This window comes from Myxocyprinus asiaticus, chromosome 5 (genome assembly GCF_019703515.2).
Source record: "Myxocyprinus asiaticus isolate MX2 ecotype Aquarium Trade chromosome 5, UBuf_Myxa_2, whole genome shotgun sequence".
Taxonomy (NCBI): Eukaryota; Metazoa; Chordata; class Actinopteri; order Cypriniformes; family Catostomidae; genus Myxocyprinus; species Myxocyprinus asiaticus.
This window is the reverse complement of record NC_059348.1, coordinates 10,511,477-10,534,043: the sequence shown is the minus strand read 5'-3', so window position 1 is coordinate 10,534,043 and position 22,567 is coordinate 10,511,477. Positions and strand designations below refer to the sequence as shown.

General features: G+C 39.6%; 2 protein-coding genes across 3 annotated transcripts in view; both read right to left on the bottom strand.

The window, feature by feature from the left end:
• Positions 1-22,567, bottom strand: part of LOC127440772 (uncharacterized) — an 84,930-nt gene that overhangs the window by 3,757 nt on the left and 58,606 nt on the right. The window lies entirely within an intron of this gene.
• LOC127440903 (gastrula zinc finger protein XlCGF49.1-like) lies at positions 15,764-20,617 on the bottom strand. The gene is made up of 2 exons (XM_051698000.1): positions 20,182-20,617; positions 15,764-20,071 (listed from the first exon to the last, which is right to left on the bottom strand). Exon 2 carries the CDS (start codon positions 20,064-20,066, stop codon positions 19,329-19,331), a length of 738 nt encoding a protein of 245 aa, XP_051553960.1. The 5' UTR covers positions 20,067-20,071; positions 20,182-20,617; the 3' UTR covers positions 15,764-19,328.

The window sequence follows — 22,567 nt, the reverse complement described above, 5'->3', positions numbered from 1 at the left end:
CCTGATTGAAATTCTTCATATATATACCATTTCTTTGTCAAATTAAACATAGTTTGGAGGACACTACCTTTTCTTGTATTTTCAACATAAATGGAAAATAACAAAATTGGTCTATAATTAGGCAATTCTCCTGGGTCAAGCTGTGGTTTATTGATAAGCAGTTTGATAACTGCCAGTTTAAAGTTTCTTAGGACATGCCCTAAGGATAATAAGGAAGAGGTTCTGAGATTACAGGAAAAACCTCTTTTAGGAGTTTAGTCGTCATAAATGTTGTTGATTTGGTCTTCTGTGGTGCTGTGGCAGACGGATGCATAATTCCAAAATTGTTTCTGATGATTTCTATTTTATCAGTAAAGAAATTCATAAAGTCATTACGACTATGCTGCGATGGAATATCTGGTTCAATAGAAGTTTTATTCCAAACCAATTTAGCCACCGTACTGAACAAACACCTAGGATTGTTGTGGTTATTTGCTATGAGTTTGCGCAAATATGCAGACGTGGCAGCTTTTAGAGTCTGTCTGTAGTTAGAGACACTATCTTTCCATGCCCCACAAAATACCTCTGATTTTGTATTCTTCCACTTACGCTCCATTTTTCGGGCAGCTCTCTTGAGAGCATTAGTGTGATCATTGTACCATGGTGCAGGATTTTTCTGTTTAACTTCCTTTAATCGAATGGGGGTGACACTATCTAGAGTGCTAGAGAAGACTGTATCCATATTTTCTGTGCATCAAGTTCTTTGGAAATTTTTGGAGTACTGAGTATTTGAGACAAATCTGGAAGATTATTAGTGAAGCTACTCTATCTTTAGTAATTGAAAGAATAGTTCAACCTGAACGATAATGTTGCATAGATTGAGTTACCTTTGCTAAGCGCAGCATACAAGCACAGCATTTTTTATTTATATCTTACGATGTCACATTTAGCATTATCAGTTCAAAAAGTACCTTTGCGTAACACTGAAAATAACACTGTAAATTGTAGCAACACCTCCTCGACCTTTCAGACGAGGATCAAGTTTATACAATAACCTGAGTGAGTCGACTCATTTAAACTAATATATTCATCTGTTTTAATCCAGTCTTCAGTCAAACAGAGAAAATCCAAATTATGATCTGTAATAATTTTATTTACAATTAGTGATTTGGATGAAAGCGATCTAATGTTTAGTAGCCCTACCTTTATATGATGTTTATCTTCAGTTTTTTTGTTGTTGTTGTTATTTTCAAGTTTGACATCAATCAATTTTTTTTCTAAATTACTTAATGAGGGTATTGTGTTTGGTAGTCCGGGGTGGAAAAAATACAGTTTATATATGATATATAGGTGATTAATTCTCTATGTGTTGTAGTTTATGTGACCTGTGTGATGTGTCAAGGCAGCTAGCAGATGTTCAGATTAGCCAGTTTGTCTGCTTCCTGACCTGGGCCCCAGTTAGCCAAATACTATCACTATTAAGACTATGCTCCATATTATTACAGAGGAGATCGGCACCTTCCCTGGAGGGATCGAGTCCATCACTCTTTAGCAGGTCAGATCTTCCCCAAAAACTCTTCCAATTGTCTATGAATACTATGTTATTCTCTGGACACCACTCAGACTTCCAGCCATTCCGTGACACTAATCTACTATAAACCTCATCACCACAACAAGCAGAGAGGGGGCCAGAGCATATTACAGTGTCTCACGTCATTTTTGCAAGTTCACACACCTCTTTAACATTATCTTTAGTGATCTCTGACTGGCGAAGCCAGACATCGTTAGTGCCGACATGAATAACAATCTTAGAAAATATACATTTAGCATTAGCCAGCACTTGTAAATTTGATCTGATGTCAGATGCTCTGGCACCTGAAATGCATTTAACAACAGTGGCTGGAGTCTTTATTTCCACGTTCCTTACAATAGAGTCACCAATAATAAGGGCGCTTTCAACATGATTCTCAGTGGGTACATCACTGAGTGGGGGAGAATCGATTGGAAAAATAATAAAAGTGGAAAAAACAATGTGCGTGACAAAAAATGGGAGAGACTAAAGATTAAACACTGAAAATAGAAAGATAAGCAATTATAAGCAGGCTAGCAGGCTACAAACATGAGCGCTAGTAGCAACAGGAAAAGGAAACAGGAAACAGCGTCATTACAGGAAAACAGTCAATTGCACTACGGAGGCTGATTTATCCAGTTTGCAACACAGCCAAAAATGGCACTTGTGCGTTATGGAAAAAGAAGCCATGTTCTCCAACAGAAACCACTTGTGTTAAAGTGCTTTCTCTTAACAGGCTTTATAAGTGCTTAAACAGCTGCATTCGCATTTTCATGACATTTCATAAAGACTTTCTGCAAAACTCAGAATAAGTCTTTTTTTAAATGCATGTAAACATGATCGAAGTCTTGACAGAATGAAAGACGCTGAAATTTGTATGGAATAAAAGTTATAGAAGCCTTAGTAAAGTGAAATGATGTCCACACAGCAAACTATGAAAGGAACTATGCTTCTAATAACAGGTAAAGAGCTTTCAGGAAACACCAAACCTTTGAAATATGTTGGTAATGATGGAACTTACTACCATAGTTGGCTAACAATGCTTTTGGGAAACACACCCCTGAACTACAGTATAAAGAAGTGTGATTCAAATGAACATCATGTCAGTGGTGACATATATAGAATAAACCAGAAAAGAGGTTGTGGCATCCAGTGTTGAATTTGACACACCATCTTCACTAGTGGTGTCAAAACACCTTAAATCGGTCGAGGCAGTTCAAACTTTCCCAGCTGACTTACTTATAGAGCTGACTTGCTCTCGCATCAAGGTATTCACCCATGAGTCAGGCTCTGATGGGTTCAGAAGCCCTAAATCACAAGTGACAGAAAGCAAATATGTGTTTCCTCCTTATAAATGTGATTCAACAAAAATGTTGTGCGAAATCAGAAGAGGTAAGGATGCAAAGCTATGAACTGTGCCGAAATGGCCCAACCAGCCTTGGTTTCCGAAAACTGGCACCCTAAAATGGCATGCATTTACAGTCTGGTATTAATCTCAGGATGAAAACCCTGTTGATTTTTTACATAAACACACAGATGTGGTACTCACCGAACCAGGCTCCATTGGGAACAGAGGCCTTAGCTCACAAATGCGGGTTGTGCCAAAATGACCCAACCATATTCGGTTTCTGTAGCTGGTGGAACCACTGAAATCTCCACCATGAGAATTTCAGTTGAGGAGAGATTTACTCTCTCAGGCACAGGGCATGGTCTGGCATTCACAGTCGGAACAAGTGGGAAATAGATGGTTTGTCACACACAGTTCATTACACCATCTCACAAGCCAAAGCCCCTTCTAACGGACGCCTCTACCCACTAAAGTGGCAAGTTTTTCACAGAATGAAAAAACAGAATGAAACCCAGCAGATTGCTTGGTAAAAGTGATGCTTCTCTTCCTGCAGGAGCACTTGGATGCGGGTTTCTCCCCATCAACACTAGAAGCATATGTTGCAGCATTTTGTGCCCCTGTCGGCGGCATTATGTTAAGCAAGCACCAGCTTGTCACTAAATTTTTACACAGTGCGAAACATCTTAGACACTCTCACCCCATTACAGTACCAGTGTGGGACCTGTCCTTAGTGCTGAAAGCACTATATTGCTCTCTATTTGAGCCATTGGAAACAGTAGAATTGCGTGCTCTCTCGTTAAAGACCACATTACTACTGTCCCTCGTTCTGGTGAAGCGCGTGGGAGATCTCCAAGCTCTATCAGTGGAAAATTGCTGTTAGAGTTTGGTCCAGGTTTTTCAAAAGCTATTTTGAAGCCTAAAATAGGCTACATTCCTAAGGTTTTTCCCATTCCTTCAGAGCGCAGGTGATAACCTTACAGGCTTTCTCTCCCCCTCCTTTTCAGTCGGAAGAAGAAAGTTTATGGCACACTCTCTGCCCAATGCGAGTGTTGCACATTTACATTGAGTGTACATGCCAGCTTAGGCTGTTGAGTCAGCTCTTTGGTTGCTTTGGAGGCCAGTCCAAAGGCAGAGCAGTGTCTAAACAGAGGCTGCCTCACTGGATTGTAGATGCTATTAAATTAGCATGTGAGTCACAGGGCTTGGAATGCCCTGTGGGGGTTAAAGCCCACTCCACAAGAAGCATGGCTTCCTCTTGGGCATGGGCAAAAGGCTTATCCTTATCAGACATTTGCCAAGTTGCAGGATTGGCTTTCCCAAACACTTTTGCTAGATTTTATAACCTAGACGTTTCCTTCCTGTCTTCCCAGATGCTTTTTGTGAAGGGGAACTAGGCTCTCATTACTGATGAGTAGTGCCTTGTGACACAAAATTTTGTATACTCCCCTTTCGGGATAGTTACAACATGAATGTCTTTGTAAGGCTTTGCTCTTAAACCATATAGAAGATTGTTTTCTGTTTGGTAAAACAAGTTCTCTCTCGAGTGTTAAGCACAATAGCTGTTTAACACTGCTCTATCGATCTTTTTGTACACTACCAGTTTGGCTAGTTACACTAAACTCACTTCAGAAGGTTAACCTCTTCTGTGCCTGCACAAAAGAAATGTTATCACTTGGCAAACACCTCTTATTATGCATTTCGTCCAACTTAACAAGTTGGTTGTGAGGTTTTGATTCTCTCCATTTGATGTAAGTTCTTTCCTATATCTAGTTATGCAGCACCATTGTATCTGCTGGACAGTGTGTGCTTAGCAACATGTGTTAACTGCCAGCCAGTGATAAGCCAGTTATCCCATCATTTAATCCTATTTATTAGGAAATATCAGTAAAGAGCTTCCCCAAGAGGGAGCCCTTTGTCTACCAACATTAACTGCTTCCCTACAAATGGCAAAACAGGTACTGTTAGCATTCTAGTCTAGTGATTTATTCCTAGACTACACACAAGAAGTCTCTTCTATTTGTTATAAGAAAGCTGCTCCCCCAAGATGGACGAGCCCTTTTTTAACTATTACCTTAACGATTATTTCTAGACTACACATAAGAAGTATGTGATGAGGAGGAAGGTGTGTCTGGGCCAAGACGATGCACACCTGGCTCTGAGTTGCCCAATCAGCGAGAGAGAGATAAAGGATGAACCGGGGATGCCAGAGAGAGAGAGAGAGAGAGAGAGAGAGAGAGAGAGAGAGAGACAGAGAGAGCAGTGTTCATGTGTGTTGTTGTTATGTTTCAGTTCAGCGTTTTATGTTGTAATTAAAGTCTTGTTGATTGTTAATCCGGTTCCTGCTTCCTCCTTTCCTTACCGAACAAGAGGCTTGTCTGCCACACTGGTGCCGAAATCCGGGAGAGGAGGAAGACGTGCCGTCAGAGAGCCCTAGCCGCTGATGGAGGATCGTGACGCCAAGGAGAGGATTGGTTCGATGGTACCGGAGCGGTTCGCCAGGAGGCGGAGGAGCCCACTACCATCTGCCAGGAAGTGGAGGAGCCACTGCCATCTGCCAGGGGATGGTGGAGCCCGCTGCCATCCGACCGGAGGCAGAGGAGCCCGCTGCCATCCGAACGGAGGCAGAGGAGCCCGCTGCCATCTGCCAGGAGGCTAAATTCATAGCCCGGCGTCATGGAGGATCGCTGGACAGCTGGCTGAGGACCGAATGGCAGTGTGGTCGGGAACCAGAGTTTTTTTTTCTTCCTTTTCTCTCTCTCAGGCTCTTCTGCTCTCTTTCTCTCTCCCCTCTCCTTCCCCTTTCCCAGGTAGCGGGGAAGACCACCCGGCGGCGGAACAGCTGAAGGGGCCACTCCTCCCATCCAGGAAGGGGGGGTGGGAGGAGTAAGTCAGGCTAGAGGTTTCCCTGGCCTGAATTGGGCAGTGGGGGTATGTGACGAGGAGGAGGGCGTGGCCGGTCCTTGAGGATGCAGCCCCGGCACTGAGTTGCCCAATCAGTGGGAGAGAGATAAAGGAGGAGCCAGGGATGCCAGAGAGAGAGAGAGAGAGAGAGAGAGACATGCAGCAGTGTTCGTGTGTGTGTGTTGTTCTATTTTAGTTCAGTGTGTTATGTTGTAATTAAAGTCTTGTTGATTGTTAATCCGGTTCCTGCTTCCTCCTTTCCCTACTGGACAAGAGGCTTGTCTGCCACAAAGTCTCTTCTATCTGTTATAATAAAGCAGCTCCTAGTCAAGTGATTTATTCCTAGATTACACAAGAAGAAGTCTCTTCTATTTTTTTAATAAGAAAGCGGCTCCCCCAAGATGGACGAGTAGCGATTATTCCTAGACTACACATAAGAAACGGTCTCTTCTATCTGTTATAAGAAAGCGGGCGAGCACTTTTTTATGATTACCTTAGCTATTTTTCTTTTCAGAAAAAAGATATTGTGATCATTCTAGTCTAGTGAATTTTTCCTAGATTACACACAGGAAGCTTTCCCTTCATGTCTCCCATATTTAAAAAGGGATCCCTTTTTTCTATCAGCTCATTGTTTTCAAATCCTGATAAAACAATTATGGTGATCATTAATCTAGTGAGTTTCTCCTAGATTCCACATAGGAAGATTCTACTCTTCCTCCAGTTGGTTTAAGATGCCCCCGGCCCCTTTTATAAACACAATCAAAGGACTGTGAATTCAGTCCTCCCTCCAAACAGTTCATCACTTCACCTGACATGAATTCTGTGGAGAAATTGGCTACCCTCGGACTATTATCTTGCCTCCTTTCGGGCAAGATATATTTATTTAGTGTCACTGGTGTGTCACTCACTGTCCCGTACTCTTCCCCACTCATGTATGGAAGCGAGCCTTCTGCAAATTTTCAACCACATATTTTTTTGTAGCAAGCGCAGCCAAATCAGTATTGTGGCACTGTGCTATAGGGACCCCTACTGTCGATCATCAGCATAACATTAAGTGACAGACTTGAAAGGGAATGTCTTGGTTAATATTTAAACCCCGGTTCCCCGAAAGGAGGGAACGAGACGTTACGTAGCCTTGCCACAATGCTGATTTCCACCGAAAAGGTTTTAGAGATCCTCTCGCCTCTTCAGCTGAATACCCCGAAGCTGTCTTTCGGGCCCGCCTTATATATGCTCACCAAGCATAGAAGGCGGGACTTCGAAAGACATCGGCCAAGGAAATTTGCGTGACAGAAAACAATTCAGAGATACTGGGGGCTCAAGAGCAACCCCTACTGTCGATCACTGATGTAACATCTCGTTCCCTCCTTTCCCTCCAGAGAACCGGGGTTACAATAATAACCTTGACGTTAAATATCTTACCTTCACGTGATAACGAAACCATGAAACGAGTGTTGGGCCTCATGTATTCAGATATAAGACAAAGGCAGGCCTAACAGTCATAAAGCCTGACTGAGGCCTACACGCACAAAGTCATAAATCTTACTGATAAAAACCACGTCAAAATCAAACAAAGGGAGTCCAAAACAGACTACAAATCCCATTAAGCCTTGCTCACTAAAGGATCGTACTCTCAACTCCTATTGGATGAGGCACACGACAGAATGCCCCTCAACCATGACGTCATCGGGAGTAGAAATACCTCTGAGATCCTTCTGGGCATCGCTTCCAGCACCTTTGCTTGCCGTGCGTAGACGCAGCTCATCGCTGCTCTCAGGTGTAGCCTCGTTGCACAAGGAAGTAATGTACGAAACTGTGGCCATACAATCTCCATCTCGCTGGACGAGTTGAGATTACTCTGCGTTCCACCGAACACTCTAACGGATCTGAAGGAGACCGCCGAGCAATCCGCATCTTCATCCGTTTGCCTACAGAAATGAAGAAAGAAGATTTCTCTTCCCTCTTCAACCGAGTCAACTTCGCTGATTTCTCCGCCCGCCCGTCGACAGAACGAGGAAGCCTCCCATCATCACCCGAGCCTCGAGGAACCGAGTCAAAGTTAAAGGATGGATGAACACATATTCTACTGTGTCCTCATGCGATCCAAGAGGTTTATGTCTGGGCAGAGATAGAATATTATGGTGTGTTATTCTTGTGTATCAAGGTTATTGCTTGTACAGTTTACGGACCACTGAGTCCGCACATTGCTGCTAATAATACTTAAGGTATTACTGTAACGTACTGTTATCACGAATTAGATTTTGCTGTGTTGCAGTCCAACCACATTGGACTGTTGTGTATTTCCACCATCGCGGGTGAGACCGGCACACTGAGTTTACCAAAGGCCGCGGGACAGTTTATGAGCTGTTCACCACGTCTCTGAGTGGTAAACTAACAGCTGCTTTCTCTCCCATGATCGCGAAACTGGTGCCATTTTATTCTCTCTCTCTCATACTAACCACACACACACCCCCTCACAAACATAACCACACACACTTTTGTCTAGTAGATAACTTGATGATAAAGCTCAGCTTTGTCCCTAAGTTATCGTACAAGCGGAGACATGCGGTAAACGGGCAGACGCCATTAACCGGCTTCTCTCCGCCCACATTCATGGCCATATTCTCTGGCCGGAAATCTCGCATGACGTTCTCTCCACAAGAGTAACGTCCGCCATTTTGCGCGTCACTCCTTACACACACACACACACACACACACACACATTCACACAAACACACACACACACCTTCCTCTCATGTGTTATAGGCTTATTTTGGTTACCATATCTAATCACATCACTGTTTAGTTTGTAGTTGTAAGTCAGAAGTTTATTGACTGCATTGTATTGATTATTAATTGATATTACTGCATCAATAAACTTTGTTATATTTTAAAGAGAAGTGTTTTGGTTTGTTTTGCATACACCTGTAACAAAGGCTGGCAGGGGATGTCAGTGCTCGGATTCAAGCCTTCATTGTTTCTTTTTGAAGGTCGATGTTCTCCGGACATCGATTTTCTTAAGAGAAGAATCTAATATTGAGACTGTTATACTGTCTGGTTATTAGTCCCTGATTCCAGGGTGGTGCCCCGGCAATATTAATCCTTAGTACTATTCTATTGATTTTGATAATTGTCTTTGATGATTGTTGAATATGAAGGATCAGTAAGCTAGTGTTAATTCTAATCAATGTTCCATTGATTTTAATAATTAATGATTATCTTTGATAATTATTAATTATTGCTAATAACCAAACCCGCTCCTGAACGTAGCACACAACATGAGTAATCCATTTCCTTAATTATTCTAGGGAAAAAAATTCTCACTATCGTAGAGCTACACATACTTGTAAAGTACATAAAGGATGTGCAGCTGCCAACAAAGCTTTAACTCTTTAAAGCTTAAAAAGCATGTTATTATTATAGTATTTTGAACTCATGCTCTATTACAGAATTTATGGAATTGCTTTATGTCCTGAAATTTATCTTCTGAGCAACAGACGTTTCTCCAGCCCTTGACTACACAACCTTGCGGGCATGTAATTATTACTCCGATGATCCAGAGATTCTACCCAACATCATAATTAAAAAATTTCTCTAGCTCAACTTCTCCATCTCAGCCTCCACTAATGCAACAAAGCTTCTTCCTTGTGTTCGTCCCAGTGGCTGAAATCCTGCACCTGCATCCTTTTGTCACTAATATTTGTTTTCTCTTTTCTCTAGACTCATGTCCCCTAAATGTCAAATGCATACTTTCCCCCTCAAATAAGCATTAGCAGTCTGCATGCTTTCCCCTCAAATAAGCATTAGCAGTCCGAGGTTTTCCCTTTACCGTCACAAGCGCAGCCCCCTCTCCAGAGGCCAGTTTGCCATAGATCTAAGTTTTCACAGGTTGTTTCCTATATCACAGATTTGTGAAAACACCTACTGTTTTCAGGTTTAAGGTTCACCTTCATGTGACTAATTTGTCTTTTCTACAGAAACGTTTGCTACTGCGTTGTAGGGCTTTACTGTTTGTTTAGATCAGTGTTACTATCAGAAATAATTAATAATTATTCCTGTAGTTATTAATTAATATTTAAATTAATCAATTGAATCTAACTCATTAAAACCTCATACGGGGCTCCAGTAAATGTAGTGTGCTACGTTTAGGAGCAAGTTTGGTTAATATTAATAATTAATAATTATCAAAGATAATTATTAATTATTAAAATCAATAGAACATTGATGAGAATCAATGTTAGTTTTTTTTTAATCCTTTAAATCAACAATTATCAAAGATAATCGTTAATTGTTAACACTAGCTTATTGATCATTCAAATTCAACAATCATCAAAGATAATTATCAATTATCAAAAATCAATAGAATATTAATAAGGATTAACATTGACGGGGCACCACCCTGAAATCAGGGACTAATAACCAAATAGTAAAACAGTCTCAATATTAGATTGTTTTCTTAGGAAAATCGACATCAGAAGAATATCGATTTTCGGGAAAAAAACAATGAATGGAGGTTTGAATCCGAGCACTGACATCCCGTCAGCATGACACAGGCATATGCAAAACAAACCAAAACACTTCTCTTTGTAATATAAACAAAGTTTATTTATGCAGTAATATCAATTAATAATTAATACAATGCAGTCAATAAACTTCCGACTTACAACTACAAACTAAACAGTGATATGATTAGATATGGAAATAAAAATAATTCTATAACACATAAGGTGTGTGTGTGTGTGTGTGTGTGGGTGTGTGGTTAGTACGAGAGAGAGAGAGAGAGAATTAAGTGACAGCCCTAAAGCCGATTTTGCGATAGTGGGAGAGAAAGCAACTGTTAGTTTATCACTCAGAGATGCGGTGGACGGCTCGTAAAAGTCCCGCGTTATTTGACTCTTTAATGGATGAACTCAGTTGCTGTCTCACCCGCGATGGCGAAATTGCACAACAATCCAATTTGGTTGGACCACAATACAGCAAAACAAATTCGTGATAATTAATACCCTGACTATTAATAATGAGCGGACATGGCGGTCCGTAAACTGTACAAGCAAAAAACCTTGAAACACAAGAATAACACACTATAATATTCTATCTCTGCCCAGACGTAAACCTCTTACTTGAATCGCATGAGGACACAGGTAGAATGTGTTTTCCTCCGGTTCCTTGAGGATCGGGTGATGACGGGAGGCCGTTTCCTCGCTCTGTCGGTGGGCGGTATGGCTGTTGATTCTCGGCGGGCTGGAGGAGAACTCAGAAATTGTCGACTTGATTGAAGATGGAAGAGAAATCTTTAATCTCTTCACTTCTGTAGGCAAACGGATGAAGATGCGAATTGCTCGGCGGTCTCCTTCGGATCCGTTAGAGTGTTCGGTTGAGTAATCTCAACTCGTCCAGCGAGATGGAGATTGTATGGCTACAGTTTCAAGTTGGACGTTACTTCCTTGTGCCACGAGGTTGCACATGAGAGCAGCGATGAACTGCGTCCACGCACTGCAAGCAAAGTTGCTGGAAGCAAATCCCGAAAGCATTTCAGAGGTATTTCAACTCCTGACGATGTCATGTTTGAGGGACGTTCTGTTGTGTGCCTCATCCAATAGGAATTGAGAGTTCGATCCTTTAGTGAGCAAGGCTTCATGGGATTTGTAGTCTTTTTTGGACTCCCTTTGTTTGATTTTGGCGCAATTTTTATCAGTATAATTTACGACTTGGAATGTGGAGGCTTGAGTTAGGTTTTTACGACTGTGTTAGGCCTGCCTTTGTCTTCTGTCTGAATACATGAGGCCCAACAGCGTAATCCTCAGGGGTTTCACCAATATTACTTACAGCAGGTGTCTGCGAGAGTCCAATTAAATTCATTCCTCAGGATTGTATGCAGGTTTCCTCCTGCTTTCTCTATAGGTGTCTTTACAATACTTTACCGTTACCTCCAAAGGAGACAAAAGATGGCAAACATTATATTCACCCCCGTGTTTGACAACAAACTAAAACAAAAATGCAGTCGGATGCAGTGTGAGCCTAAGCAATTTTGCCATAGGTTCTCCCATTCACAGAAAGGCTGTTCCATATTGTATATCGCATCTAAGCACAATCAGCAGGAGATGTGGATATCAACACAGAGACAGCGCGTGAAAGTAAAAGCCGCCGAGACAGCACGCACGTTGATGAAAGAACTATCCACCAACACACAGCCATGGAAACACAGCAGTGCTCCCACTCCCAGCTTCCACAGGAGCTTCACTATGCTCTCAAATACTCGACTCCACTGCCACAGCAGTACTTTAACTCTGCTCCCGCAGGAGCACCTTTTTTGTGATTCTATCTCATCTACTCCACTGCCACAGCAGTGCCTTCACTCTGCTCCCGCCGGAGGCCCACTTCACAATATATATACACTGGCAGGCAAAAGTCTGGAATAATGTATAGATTTTGCTGTTTCGGAAGGAAATTGGTATTTTAATTCACCAAAGTGGCATTCAACTGATCACAAAGTATAGTCAGGACATTACTGATGTAAAAAACAACACCATCACTATTTGAAAAAAAGTCATTTTTGATCAAATCTAGACAGGCCCCATTCCAGCAGCCATCACTCCAACACCATGATCCTTGAGTAATCATGCTAAATTGCTAATTTGGTACTAGTAAATCACTTGCCATTATATCAAACACAGCTGAAAGCTATTTAGTTCGTTAAATCAATCTTAACATTGTCTTTGTGTTTGTTTTTTTAGTTGCCACAGTATGCAATAGACTGGCATGACTTAAGCTCAATATTAGGTCAAAAATGGCAACAACAAAAAAAGCAGCAGCTTTCTCTAGAAACTTGTCAGTCAATCATTGTTTTGAGGAATGAAGGCTATACAATGCTTGAAATTGCCAAAAAAAAAAAAAAAATGAAGATTTCATACAAAGGTGTACACTACAGACTTCAAAGACAAAGGACAACTGGCTCTAGCAAGTACAGAAATAGAAACACAGACATTGGACAACAGATAATTGGAAAAGAGTGTTATAGATCTTAACCCCATTGAGCTTTTGTGGGATCAGCTAGACTGTAAGGTGCGTGAGAATTGCCCGACAAGACAGCCACATCTATGGCAAGTGCTGCAGGAAGCATGGGGTGAAATGTCACCTGAGTATCTGGACAAACTGACAGCTAGAATGCCAAGGATCTGCAAAGCTCTCATTGCTGCACGTGGAGGATTTTTTGATGAGAACACTTTGTAGTAGTTTAAGAAGTTCTGAACATTTTTTTTTTCCAAATTATAATAGCAATTTTTCACGTTATTAATGTCCTGACTATACATTGTGATCAGCTGAATGCCACTTCCAATAGTACCAATTTCTTTCCATAAGAGCAAAATCTGTACATTATTCCAAACCTTTGGCTGCCAGTGTGTGTGTGTGTGTGTGTGTGTGTGTGTGTGTGTGTGTGTGTGTGTATATATATATATATATATATAATTTGTAAAAACATACTCCATGCCAGATATCATCTTTATGCTGATGATACAATTATTTACTGCTGTGCATCCTCTGTTTCACTGGGATTTTAATATTTACAGTCTGCTTTTCCCTCTGTTCAGTTACATTTACATGGACTCAAATGGGTTCTAAATGCAGACAAAATAAAATTCATAACTTTCTCATATTTCAAATATTTGTCATAAATCCCTACAGACATTGGACTTAATTCATGAAACCCCAGCAGAACAAATTTTTGTGTAAATCATTCGTAAAGCCATTCTGACGTAAATTCTCGGATTAATGAAGATCTTTGTATTTTCAAAATGTTAGTTGGTACGAAAAAAATGTACACCTGCTCCTGACCATGTATAAATCATGCGTAAGCCATCTGAATGTTTTGTGTTCTTTCAGACAAACTGTAATGACTACATTTTGATTGAAGTCCACTCTACAGGAGTATTAAAAACTAAAGTTAATATAGCCAAACAGTTAATGAGATAAAGTATTTACATTCTCAGTGATGACTGATCATTAGTGATGACACCTGCTGTAAAATGTATAAGTATTTACAAAGCAGAAAATTATGGGTGTGTTGGAGTTTTAGAAATGCTATGGTAAATTTGAACATGAATATAAATAGTACTAAAATTAGGTTATTATATCAAAATATGTAATGGATATGGGATTGACTATTTTGTACTCCCTTATGTTTAAGTAGTTGTACTTGTAAACACTAAACAATTAAGATAAGGAAGTTTCAATGAGATTTAAATTTGCACGAAGCTTAAGGTTAGTCTCAGTCTCAGACAGTATGCCCATTGAATTTCCACAGAGCACGGGCAGCAAGCATGATGCAGCATATTGCAGAGAAAATGGCGAGATGGTACAAAAAACAAACAAACAAACAACAACAAAAAAAAACATTCTAATTGGCTGGCTGCAATGCAACTCTTATGAGATGGGTGCAAAGGCTTTATCAGTTCATCAGGTAACAAAGTTTTGTTTAGAAGTAACCAGGCTGCTACAGAGAGCACCTTTGAGGAAGAGCTATTAAAAAACTATATGATTTTTTATTAGATTTGCCAAAGCTTGCAAAGTTTTTTTAGCATTGAATCTTTGAAAGAAATTAAAGATTAATGTTTGGAGCATATTAAGTGATTATTGGAATGAGCTACCACATTGTTGCATGCAATACCACAATCAACAATTTGAAATGTGGGGGAATGGAGGAGGCTCCAACATCAATTTTGCCTTCGGTCTCTTTAATGTCTTGAACCAACCCTGCACTAACTTAACAACCACTACACATTCCAGATATATACATTTACTTGAGCACTATTTATTTTATTTAAAATAATGGGGGGGGGGGGGGACTTCCATGGCTGTTGCCCAGGGGCACCATGAAGTCTTAATACACCACTGGCTCCAGCTCTTTACCTTTCCCATCAATGGTAGTGGGACGCGCCTTGGCACTTTGAGAGACTAGTTTGACATCTGGCTTGAGTTTGATTGTGTTGATTGCTGTACTAAACATAACCCATTTAAAGTGTCCACATCTACTCTAGCTACTAACCTGAGATTAACTGAGGCTAATCTGCTTAGCAGGGCGGTATTCAAGTGTTTCACTACATAAATGTCCTCTGTGGTGCTTCTATCACCAAACTGTAGCACCTCCTTGGCCACACCTATCACATTAAGAGGTGTCCGTCCTGGCTCAAACAGTGTTTTGTTACCTGGAGCAAGGTCGCATGCAGCCCCTTGACTTATCTGCTTACACATCTGCTCTGGTGTCACCATAACATCAGCCCGTGTCTGTATTTTGAACATTACTTCAGTGCGCTTAACCCCTATATTCACAGTCTATGTCTCTCGCCTACATCCACTATGCCTAAAAACATGTCGTTATCCTCTGTGACTGCACTCACAGTTTTAGTAGACTTGCACACTTTGCCATAGTGACCTCTTTTCCCGCAGTTATGACAGTCAGCATTCTCTGCAGGACACAGGAACTTAGAATGAGATGGTGATTTTCTGCATTTCGAGCCTTTCTTTTGTTCTACTACGCTTTGTCACAGACCTAGCTTTTCTCTGCTTTTGTGCCAGTCCCTTATTTTTCCGCTTGCTGCTTAGCTTTCCTGATGTGCACAGCATCCACGGTAGCTTTGTTAGCATTTCCAACATCACCTCTCAAGTCGGTCTGCTGCTGTTTCATGTCCTCAGCTTGCCTGACCATATTAATGGCTTTCGCCAAGTCTTGTCTGCTTTCCATCTGGATTTTCTGTGACAATGCTGCATCTGTAATGCCTACAATTATCTTAACAGATCATCATGTAGTGCTCTGTACTCACAGTTCTCTGCCAGTGCATATAAAGCTGTGATGAACGAGTCCGCTGACTCCGTCCCTTTTGAGCAACTCCCGTGCTTCTCCTTATGACATACATATACATAGATTACGCCACACTCCTTTGATCAATTGTTGGTTGCTCTGAGTTTTGGCCCCTTTATTTCACACAGATGCAACTTTTAAAATTTAGAAATGATTACAGACTAGAGATAATTAAAAACACACATAATTCTACATACTTTTAACAAATAATTTGACATGTAGTTAAAGGGCAGTTCATTAAAAAATTACATTTCTGTCATCATTACTTACCCTCAAGCCTGGATGAATTTCTCTCTTCCGTGAAACGAAAAATGAGATGTTAAGCAGAATGTTAGTCTCAGTCACCATTCACTTTAATTTAATGAATGTAAGGCTGTCACTGTTATGAAATTTGGTTGATGATTAACTGTCAAACAAATAATTCTGATTATGATGATTAATTATCTGTTTGCAGGCTCTCACGATTATGATTAATTATCTGTTTAGGGCTTTAGGGTATGATTATTGGACATACATTTGTCATAGGTGTACGTGTGCTTCATAAACCTTAACCTTATTCATATTTAACATTTGCATGATTTCCTTAAAGGCTTTAAAACTTTCAAAATACTTAATGTCTGTCTCTTTTTTTGGTCAAATTTAGCCTTGGTCCATTTTGCATTTACACTGTTGTTGTTGGAACCCAGTTAAGAATAGCAATTATATTTTATTCTATTATATTATTAGTATGCAATAGTAAAATATTTCTTTCAGAATTCTTCACTTTCATGTGTTATTTTAAGGCTCTCCGATTATACCCACAAGTTCTTATTTTAAATGAAGAAAGACCTTTGAGATTCTGTATTTCTTCATTCTATCATCTGCTTAAAAATAGAGTAAGCAGGCATCACAAAGGCTCCTCTGTGTCACTGCGTGTCATTAATACTATGTGTCTGAACCCACAACAACAAATTACGGTAGATGTGGTATAACACCATTTGCATGTCGGACTAATAGGTTAATGAGAATAATAAACTTCAAACAGCTGTAATAATGCATTGTAAAAATGTTTCATATTGCCTCATGAAACTAACTGAATATGGGAAATGCCATCGTTACTTACAACAGATGACTAAAACCAGCCCCAAAACAACGTAACAAGGTGCAGAGATGATTCTCACAGAGCAATATAAGCTTCGCTCTCACTCACAGAGACACGCTGTGTATGCTCACTGTCGCTTGAGACTGCCCGAGTCTCTACCTGAAGGAAAGACGCCGCAGGCAGTCAGAGAATTTCAGCCGCAAGTAAATAAACCGTAACAAATTATCGGCTAAAATATCGGCGGCAATTCCATTATCTGCCTGATAATAATGTTTCGATTTTCCTGGTTATCGGCCAATAATATATCAGCTGCTGTCTGTAATACATGCATCAAAATCTTTAGTTTTTCAGTTGATGCATTTTAGTAAATGTGAGTGAAAAATACTTTTTTTTTATGGTCATAATCGGCAATTATACTTGTGATTTGTGTGAAAACGCACAGCTGTTGTAGCGCCTCTATTGTTCATCTCACCAGAAAACTGTGGCGAAACATTTAACGCAGAACGTTAAAGTCAGTTTGCAAAAATGTAGTTATAGTAACGTTCATTCTATGAGACTAGGTTGCTCACAACATATTTCAAATGAGAAATAAAATCTGGGAACAATGGTATTTCTAAAAGCTGCTTCTTTATCTTAAATTATGCTAAGACAAAAACAAAAACACTATTTCATAATCTGGTCCAGTTAATGCACATTCTCAATTAACAGACAGACAATGTCTCTATTAAAAATCATAATTGGCTCTTTTAACTGTATTCCATTCCTACTGGTCACCACATTTAGCATTTAAGATTTCTCCCATTACTTTGTATAGGAATGACCCATCTCCTCCTTATAACATCTCTGACAATAGGCATATTGGTATGACCAAAATAACCTATTGTTCTTATTTTATCCATCCTATAAGAGTTGTTGTCTTCCTACACCATATTACTACTATAGTCTTTGGAAGCTACGCAAATTTCACATAACAAAGGTTGCGTTCCATTCCAAAGAGATCACCCCTAAAAATTAATGCTGTAATTCCTTTGAAAGGTTTTCCCTCCAGAGTGAGAGATTTGTTGGGCCGAACGGTGTTGGGCTCAAAAATATAGTTTAATCGGAATGCATTTTAACGTCATCTCTCCAAGTCAAATAAGACACTGTTACCCTAATCAGAAATATTTAAACATGATTTTGCCTCACTCTTAACTGCTTTCAGCATGCAAAGCAAAAATAATTGTTTTAAAACTTTAAGGCCTTATGAAGAAATGTGAGCTTCATCAAACATCCAGGGGTTTAAAAATTATTTAAAAAGTTCATTACAATAATGAAAAGCTTTTATAAACCACAGAGATGCAGGGATGTCACCAGTTTTGATATTTAGATCCAGAGTTTCTTTGTAGTTGAAACTGGTTTAATTTACATTACACTTAGCACACCTACAGAATTATGACGTATGGTCCGGTTCCGGTCTGCATGGTAGCAAAGTCTCCATAAATTGAACTTTACGGAAACATTAATTTTGAAGGCCCTTCGGTTTGGAACAACCCTTAAACATGGCGGTCATGACTGCTCAGTTCAGCATGTGCTGCATGGTTAAAATAGGCTGATCGAGCACCTCATCTCTCCTCTCACTGCAGCTTTAGGGATGCAGAATCGCATGCATGGCTCTCGCACCCAGTGTAAAGATTGTATCCTGAAGACACAGTTTGTGTAAAACAGTCCTAAAAGTGTAGCTCCGATCCTGGCGTCCTCCATCGGTGGTTATGTTGCTGTTGAATCGCGCATGCAAACATCATGAGAAGAAAAATGGTCCTTTGTGTGTGCAAATGCAAGAGAGTGAAAAGTCTGAGTGTCCCGTTCCTCTTAATAGTTCTCATCTAGGAAGTTCAAGAGGAAAGTATCGGGACTGTATGCGGGAATGAGGCTCATCAATTGAGCACTATGGAAACGTTAATTTTAAAGCCCCTTTAAAGCAGCTATTTATGAGCCCATCAGCTTCAACATGGCATTCAGGATTGTTGTCCCTTTGAAGTCCCTTTTGGAGGCGGATTTATCCCGTATGGAACGCAGGGAAAATTCTCAAAATAAAGTTTGCTCACTGTGACAACTTTGGGCAGTTCTTAAATGTCTCCGTAGAGTACTTGGCGAGCAGAAACTCCTCCCACATTGAGTGCAGTCATATGTCTTCTCTCCAGTATGCATTTTGTCATGTGTTTCAGGTGTTTTGGGTGAGCAAAACTACTCTCACTATGTGAACAATTGTAAGGTTTTTCTCCCGTATGAATCCTTTCATGCTGTTTCAAGTTGTTCAAGGTGCTGATTTGGGCAAAGGCTTTACTGCACTCTGAGCACACCTGAGCTTTCACACCAGTATTTATTAACTGGTGTTGTTTAAAATTGGACAGCTGCAAAAAACTCCTGCCACACTGAGAACAGTGGCGTAATTTCTCTTCTGAATGATGTGGGCTCTCAGGGTTGTTGTATTTGTGAAACACTTATCACACTGAAGGCATGTGAAAGGCCTCTCTCCCATGTGAATTGTTATGTGTAAATTAAGACTTCTTTTGTGTGTGAAACTCTTTCCACATTGGAGGCATTGAAAGGGCTTCTATCTAGAGTGAATTCTTTTGTGGATATTAAGGCTTCCTTTTTGTGTGAAACTCTTTCCACACTGATGGCATGTGTAAGGCTTCTCTCCAGTGTGAACTCTTGTGTGTAAACCGAGGTCTCCTTTTAGTGCAAAACTCTTGCCACACTGAGGGCAGGTAAAAGGCTTCTCTCCAGAGTGATTTTTTATGTGTAAATTAAGGCTTCCTTTTTGTGTGAAACTCTTTCCACATTGATGGCATGTGTAAGGCTTCTCTCCAGTGTGAACTCTTGTGTGCAAATCAAGGTTTCCTTTTTGTGCAAAACTCTTGCCACACTGAGGGCAGGTAAAAGGCTTCTCTCCAGTGTGAAATCTTATGTGCGCTTCAAGACTTCTTTTGTGTGTGAAACTCTTGCCACACTGATGGCACGTGAAAAGATTCTCTGAATGATATCTCATGTGTAAATTAAGGTTTCCTTTATGTCTGAAACTCTTTCCACACTCATGACATGTGTAAGGCATTTCTGCAGAGTGAATTCTTAAATGGCTTTTAAGGTTTCCTTTATGTAGGAAACTTTTTCCACACTGAGGGCAGATGAAAGATTGTTTTTTTGTTTTTGCTCGAGTTCTTTTGTGAAAGACTTTTTTTTTAGTCTGTGAGCAACTGACAGATTTTTCTGCACTAACAAAATGTTCAGGTTTCTGATACTGAAGTTTCTCCACTTCATTCAGTTCTTGACTTTCCTCTTTCAGCTTCATCAGGTCTAAAATAAAACATAAAATAGTCAAAAATCAATACAAGAGGCATAAATGTGAAATTCAAAAAGAAAAAAAGGAAAAAAGATAATAATAAGAAAACACCAGAGGTTCTTACAAACTATTCTGGAAAACTCTTCATCTGTGTGCTCTGTTAGAAGCTCTCACACACAGGAAACTGAACTGATGAATTCAGAAATGAAGACGGGTGACAGGCTAAACAACTACCTCTGACTTTTCTCTCCAATTCTGTCACATGAAACTTGCAGAAATAAAAAATAAGCACTATATAAATAAACAATACTAACAGACTTAATTAAGGCCCGTTCACACATGCAGTGACTAACAACAGCGACCTAATCACATTCATTTGAGAGCTAGCGACTTCTGGCGACATGAGCGACAGCAATCGTTGGCGACTACATGGAACACAAAAACAATTATGTTTTCATGCCTTTATTAACCCTCCAATGGTCTTCATAAATGAGCCCTACTTTTGGTCCTCCTGGTCATTTTTGACAGGAAAGAGCAAAGGTGTAACTTTTTTTTTTTTTTTTTTTATGATGATGATGATGATGATGATGATGATAATGATACCATTTCTTCTTCCTTGAAGTAATAATAAAATTTTGCACTTCTGTTGGGATTTTATGCTCTTTTGACCTTATTTACATCTCAATTTTACCATTAATTTGCATACGGAAATAAGCTAATTTATGAAACTTTAGTACAGTAAAAACCTAAACCTCTATAAGAAAATGAGAATGTGACATATATTGGAGGCAGACTGCTGCCATCTGGTGAAAAAAATATAAATAACATGATTTGAAAATAATGTTGTGGCAATAATATCCAGTTGATGGCTGCAGTGTTCTATGCAGCCACCTACTGTGTAGTCTAATTGCTTGTTGTAACCTAATTTTATATTATCTAATTTGTGCATTTAGATATATATTTAGACATTATCAAACTATTATTTGTCAAAGTGTAGCATTTTAAAATTGATTCGAAGTGTCAGTTTTTGCAGTTAACAGAAATGAACAGCAAAACTGTGAAAATTCAATTAGAGTTATAAAACAGAATAATAAGAGTAAATATTTTGCAATTTCAAACTTTTAGTAAAAATTTATGTTGCAACCATTTTCAAGTCAATGAGGTAACCAGCAATAATGAACAACAATAAATGCATAAAGAACAAACAGTAAACAATAAAAAACAATAAGAACAGTAAAGAATGATACAATGTATATGCATTCATGCATCTGTGGCAGTGTGTAGTTATGGTGGCATGTCCCTTGCAGATGGATTTTTTGCATTTGTTTGTACACCATGCTGTGTCTTTAATGTCCCTTAGGAGATAGCACACACACCTTTATACTGTGTGTGTGTGTGCGTGTGTGTGTGTGTGTGTGTTATGTTGTGTGTTCTGCCTCCTGGCTGGTTTATTTTCACCCATTTTTTCTATGTGTGTGGGTGTTCTGCATTGTGGGTGTGTTATTGCCTCACCCCCTCATTTTGGAGTGTGTGTTTAGCATTGTGGCTGATTTGTTTGTTTTATTTGACAAATAAAAAAAAATTATTCTGTTATAGTCTTGCCAGTTAATTTGTGTGTGTGTGTGTGTGTGTGTGTGTGTGTGTGTAAGACAAATAAAAAAAATGCTCTGTGTTATGGTCTTTCCCATTTATTTTCAATGTTCGGTCAATTTTGACTGCAAAGACCAAAGGTGTTGCTTTTTTTTTTTACATGACCACTTAGATTATCGAATCATAACCAATTTTTTTTTTTTTTAATGTTTAGATAGCAAGTGGAGGAAGAGCCACCAAGTCTTGTCCAGCTCAGATAAAGGAAACCATTTTTAATAAATCAGCAAAAGTGATTCTTGTCACAAATGACCGAAGACCATAGGAGAGGTTTTTTTTTTATTTGCAATCAAAGGTTTATTGAGAAGAAAAACAAGTATCAACAATATTATAAGGCATTACAAATTTACAACAATACAGTTGTATAACATGCACATACACAGTAAGAATAAGTCATGTAAGGAAAGGAAAGAGAGAGGTACAAAATCACTGCACTCACATGACTCCGATGACACACACAAAGAAAGCAATACACAAAGGGAAAAACTCAAGTCTTCAGGAGCTCAAATGAATTAAATTAAATTACGCAAAGCGATCACCTCAAGTCTTTCAGTGACTCAGCAACAGTGTGTTAACTACAGAGGGTTTTATCATTCGCACCATTAACTACAGCAGTAGACAGTTCTAGATAAATCAAATCCAAAAATGTGAAGATCCAACGTGTAACAGAAAGAGAATGAGGGGGTTACCATCACATTGCAATCATCTTTTTAGCAGCTGTGAGGTCAGCTAGTACTATATGCCTATGCAGATTGTTGATGTTTAACTCAGTTAGCTTATTCAGACATGGACAATTACAAGCACCATTGCTGAAACCAAATGAGATAATATGGATGCTACCTCAGTCCAAAACCGAGCAACTG

Coding starts and splice junctions, on each gene's coding strand:
- LOC127440903 (XM_051698000.1), bottom strand. CDS start 20,066: ATGAAGCTGAAAGAGGAAAGTCAAGAACTGAATGAAGTGGAGAAACTT.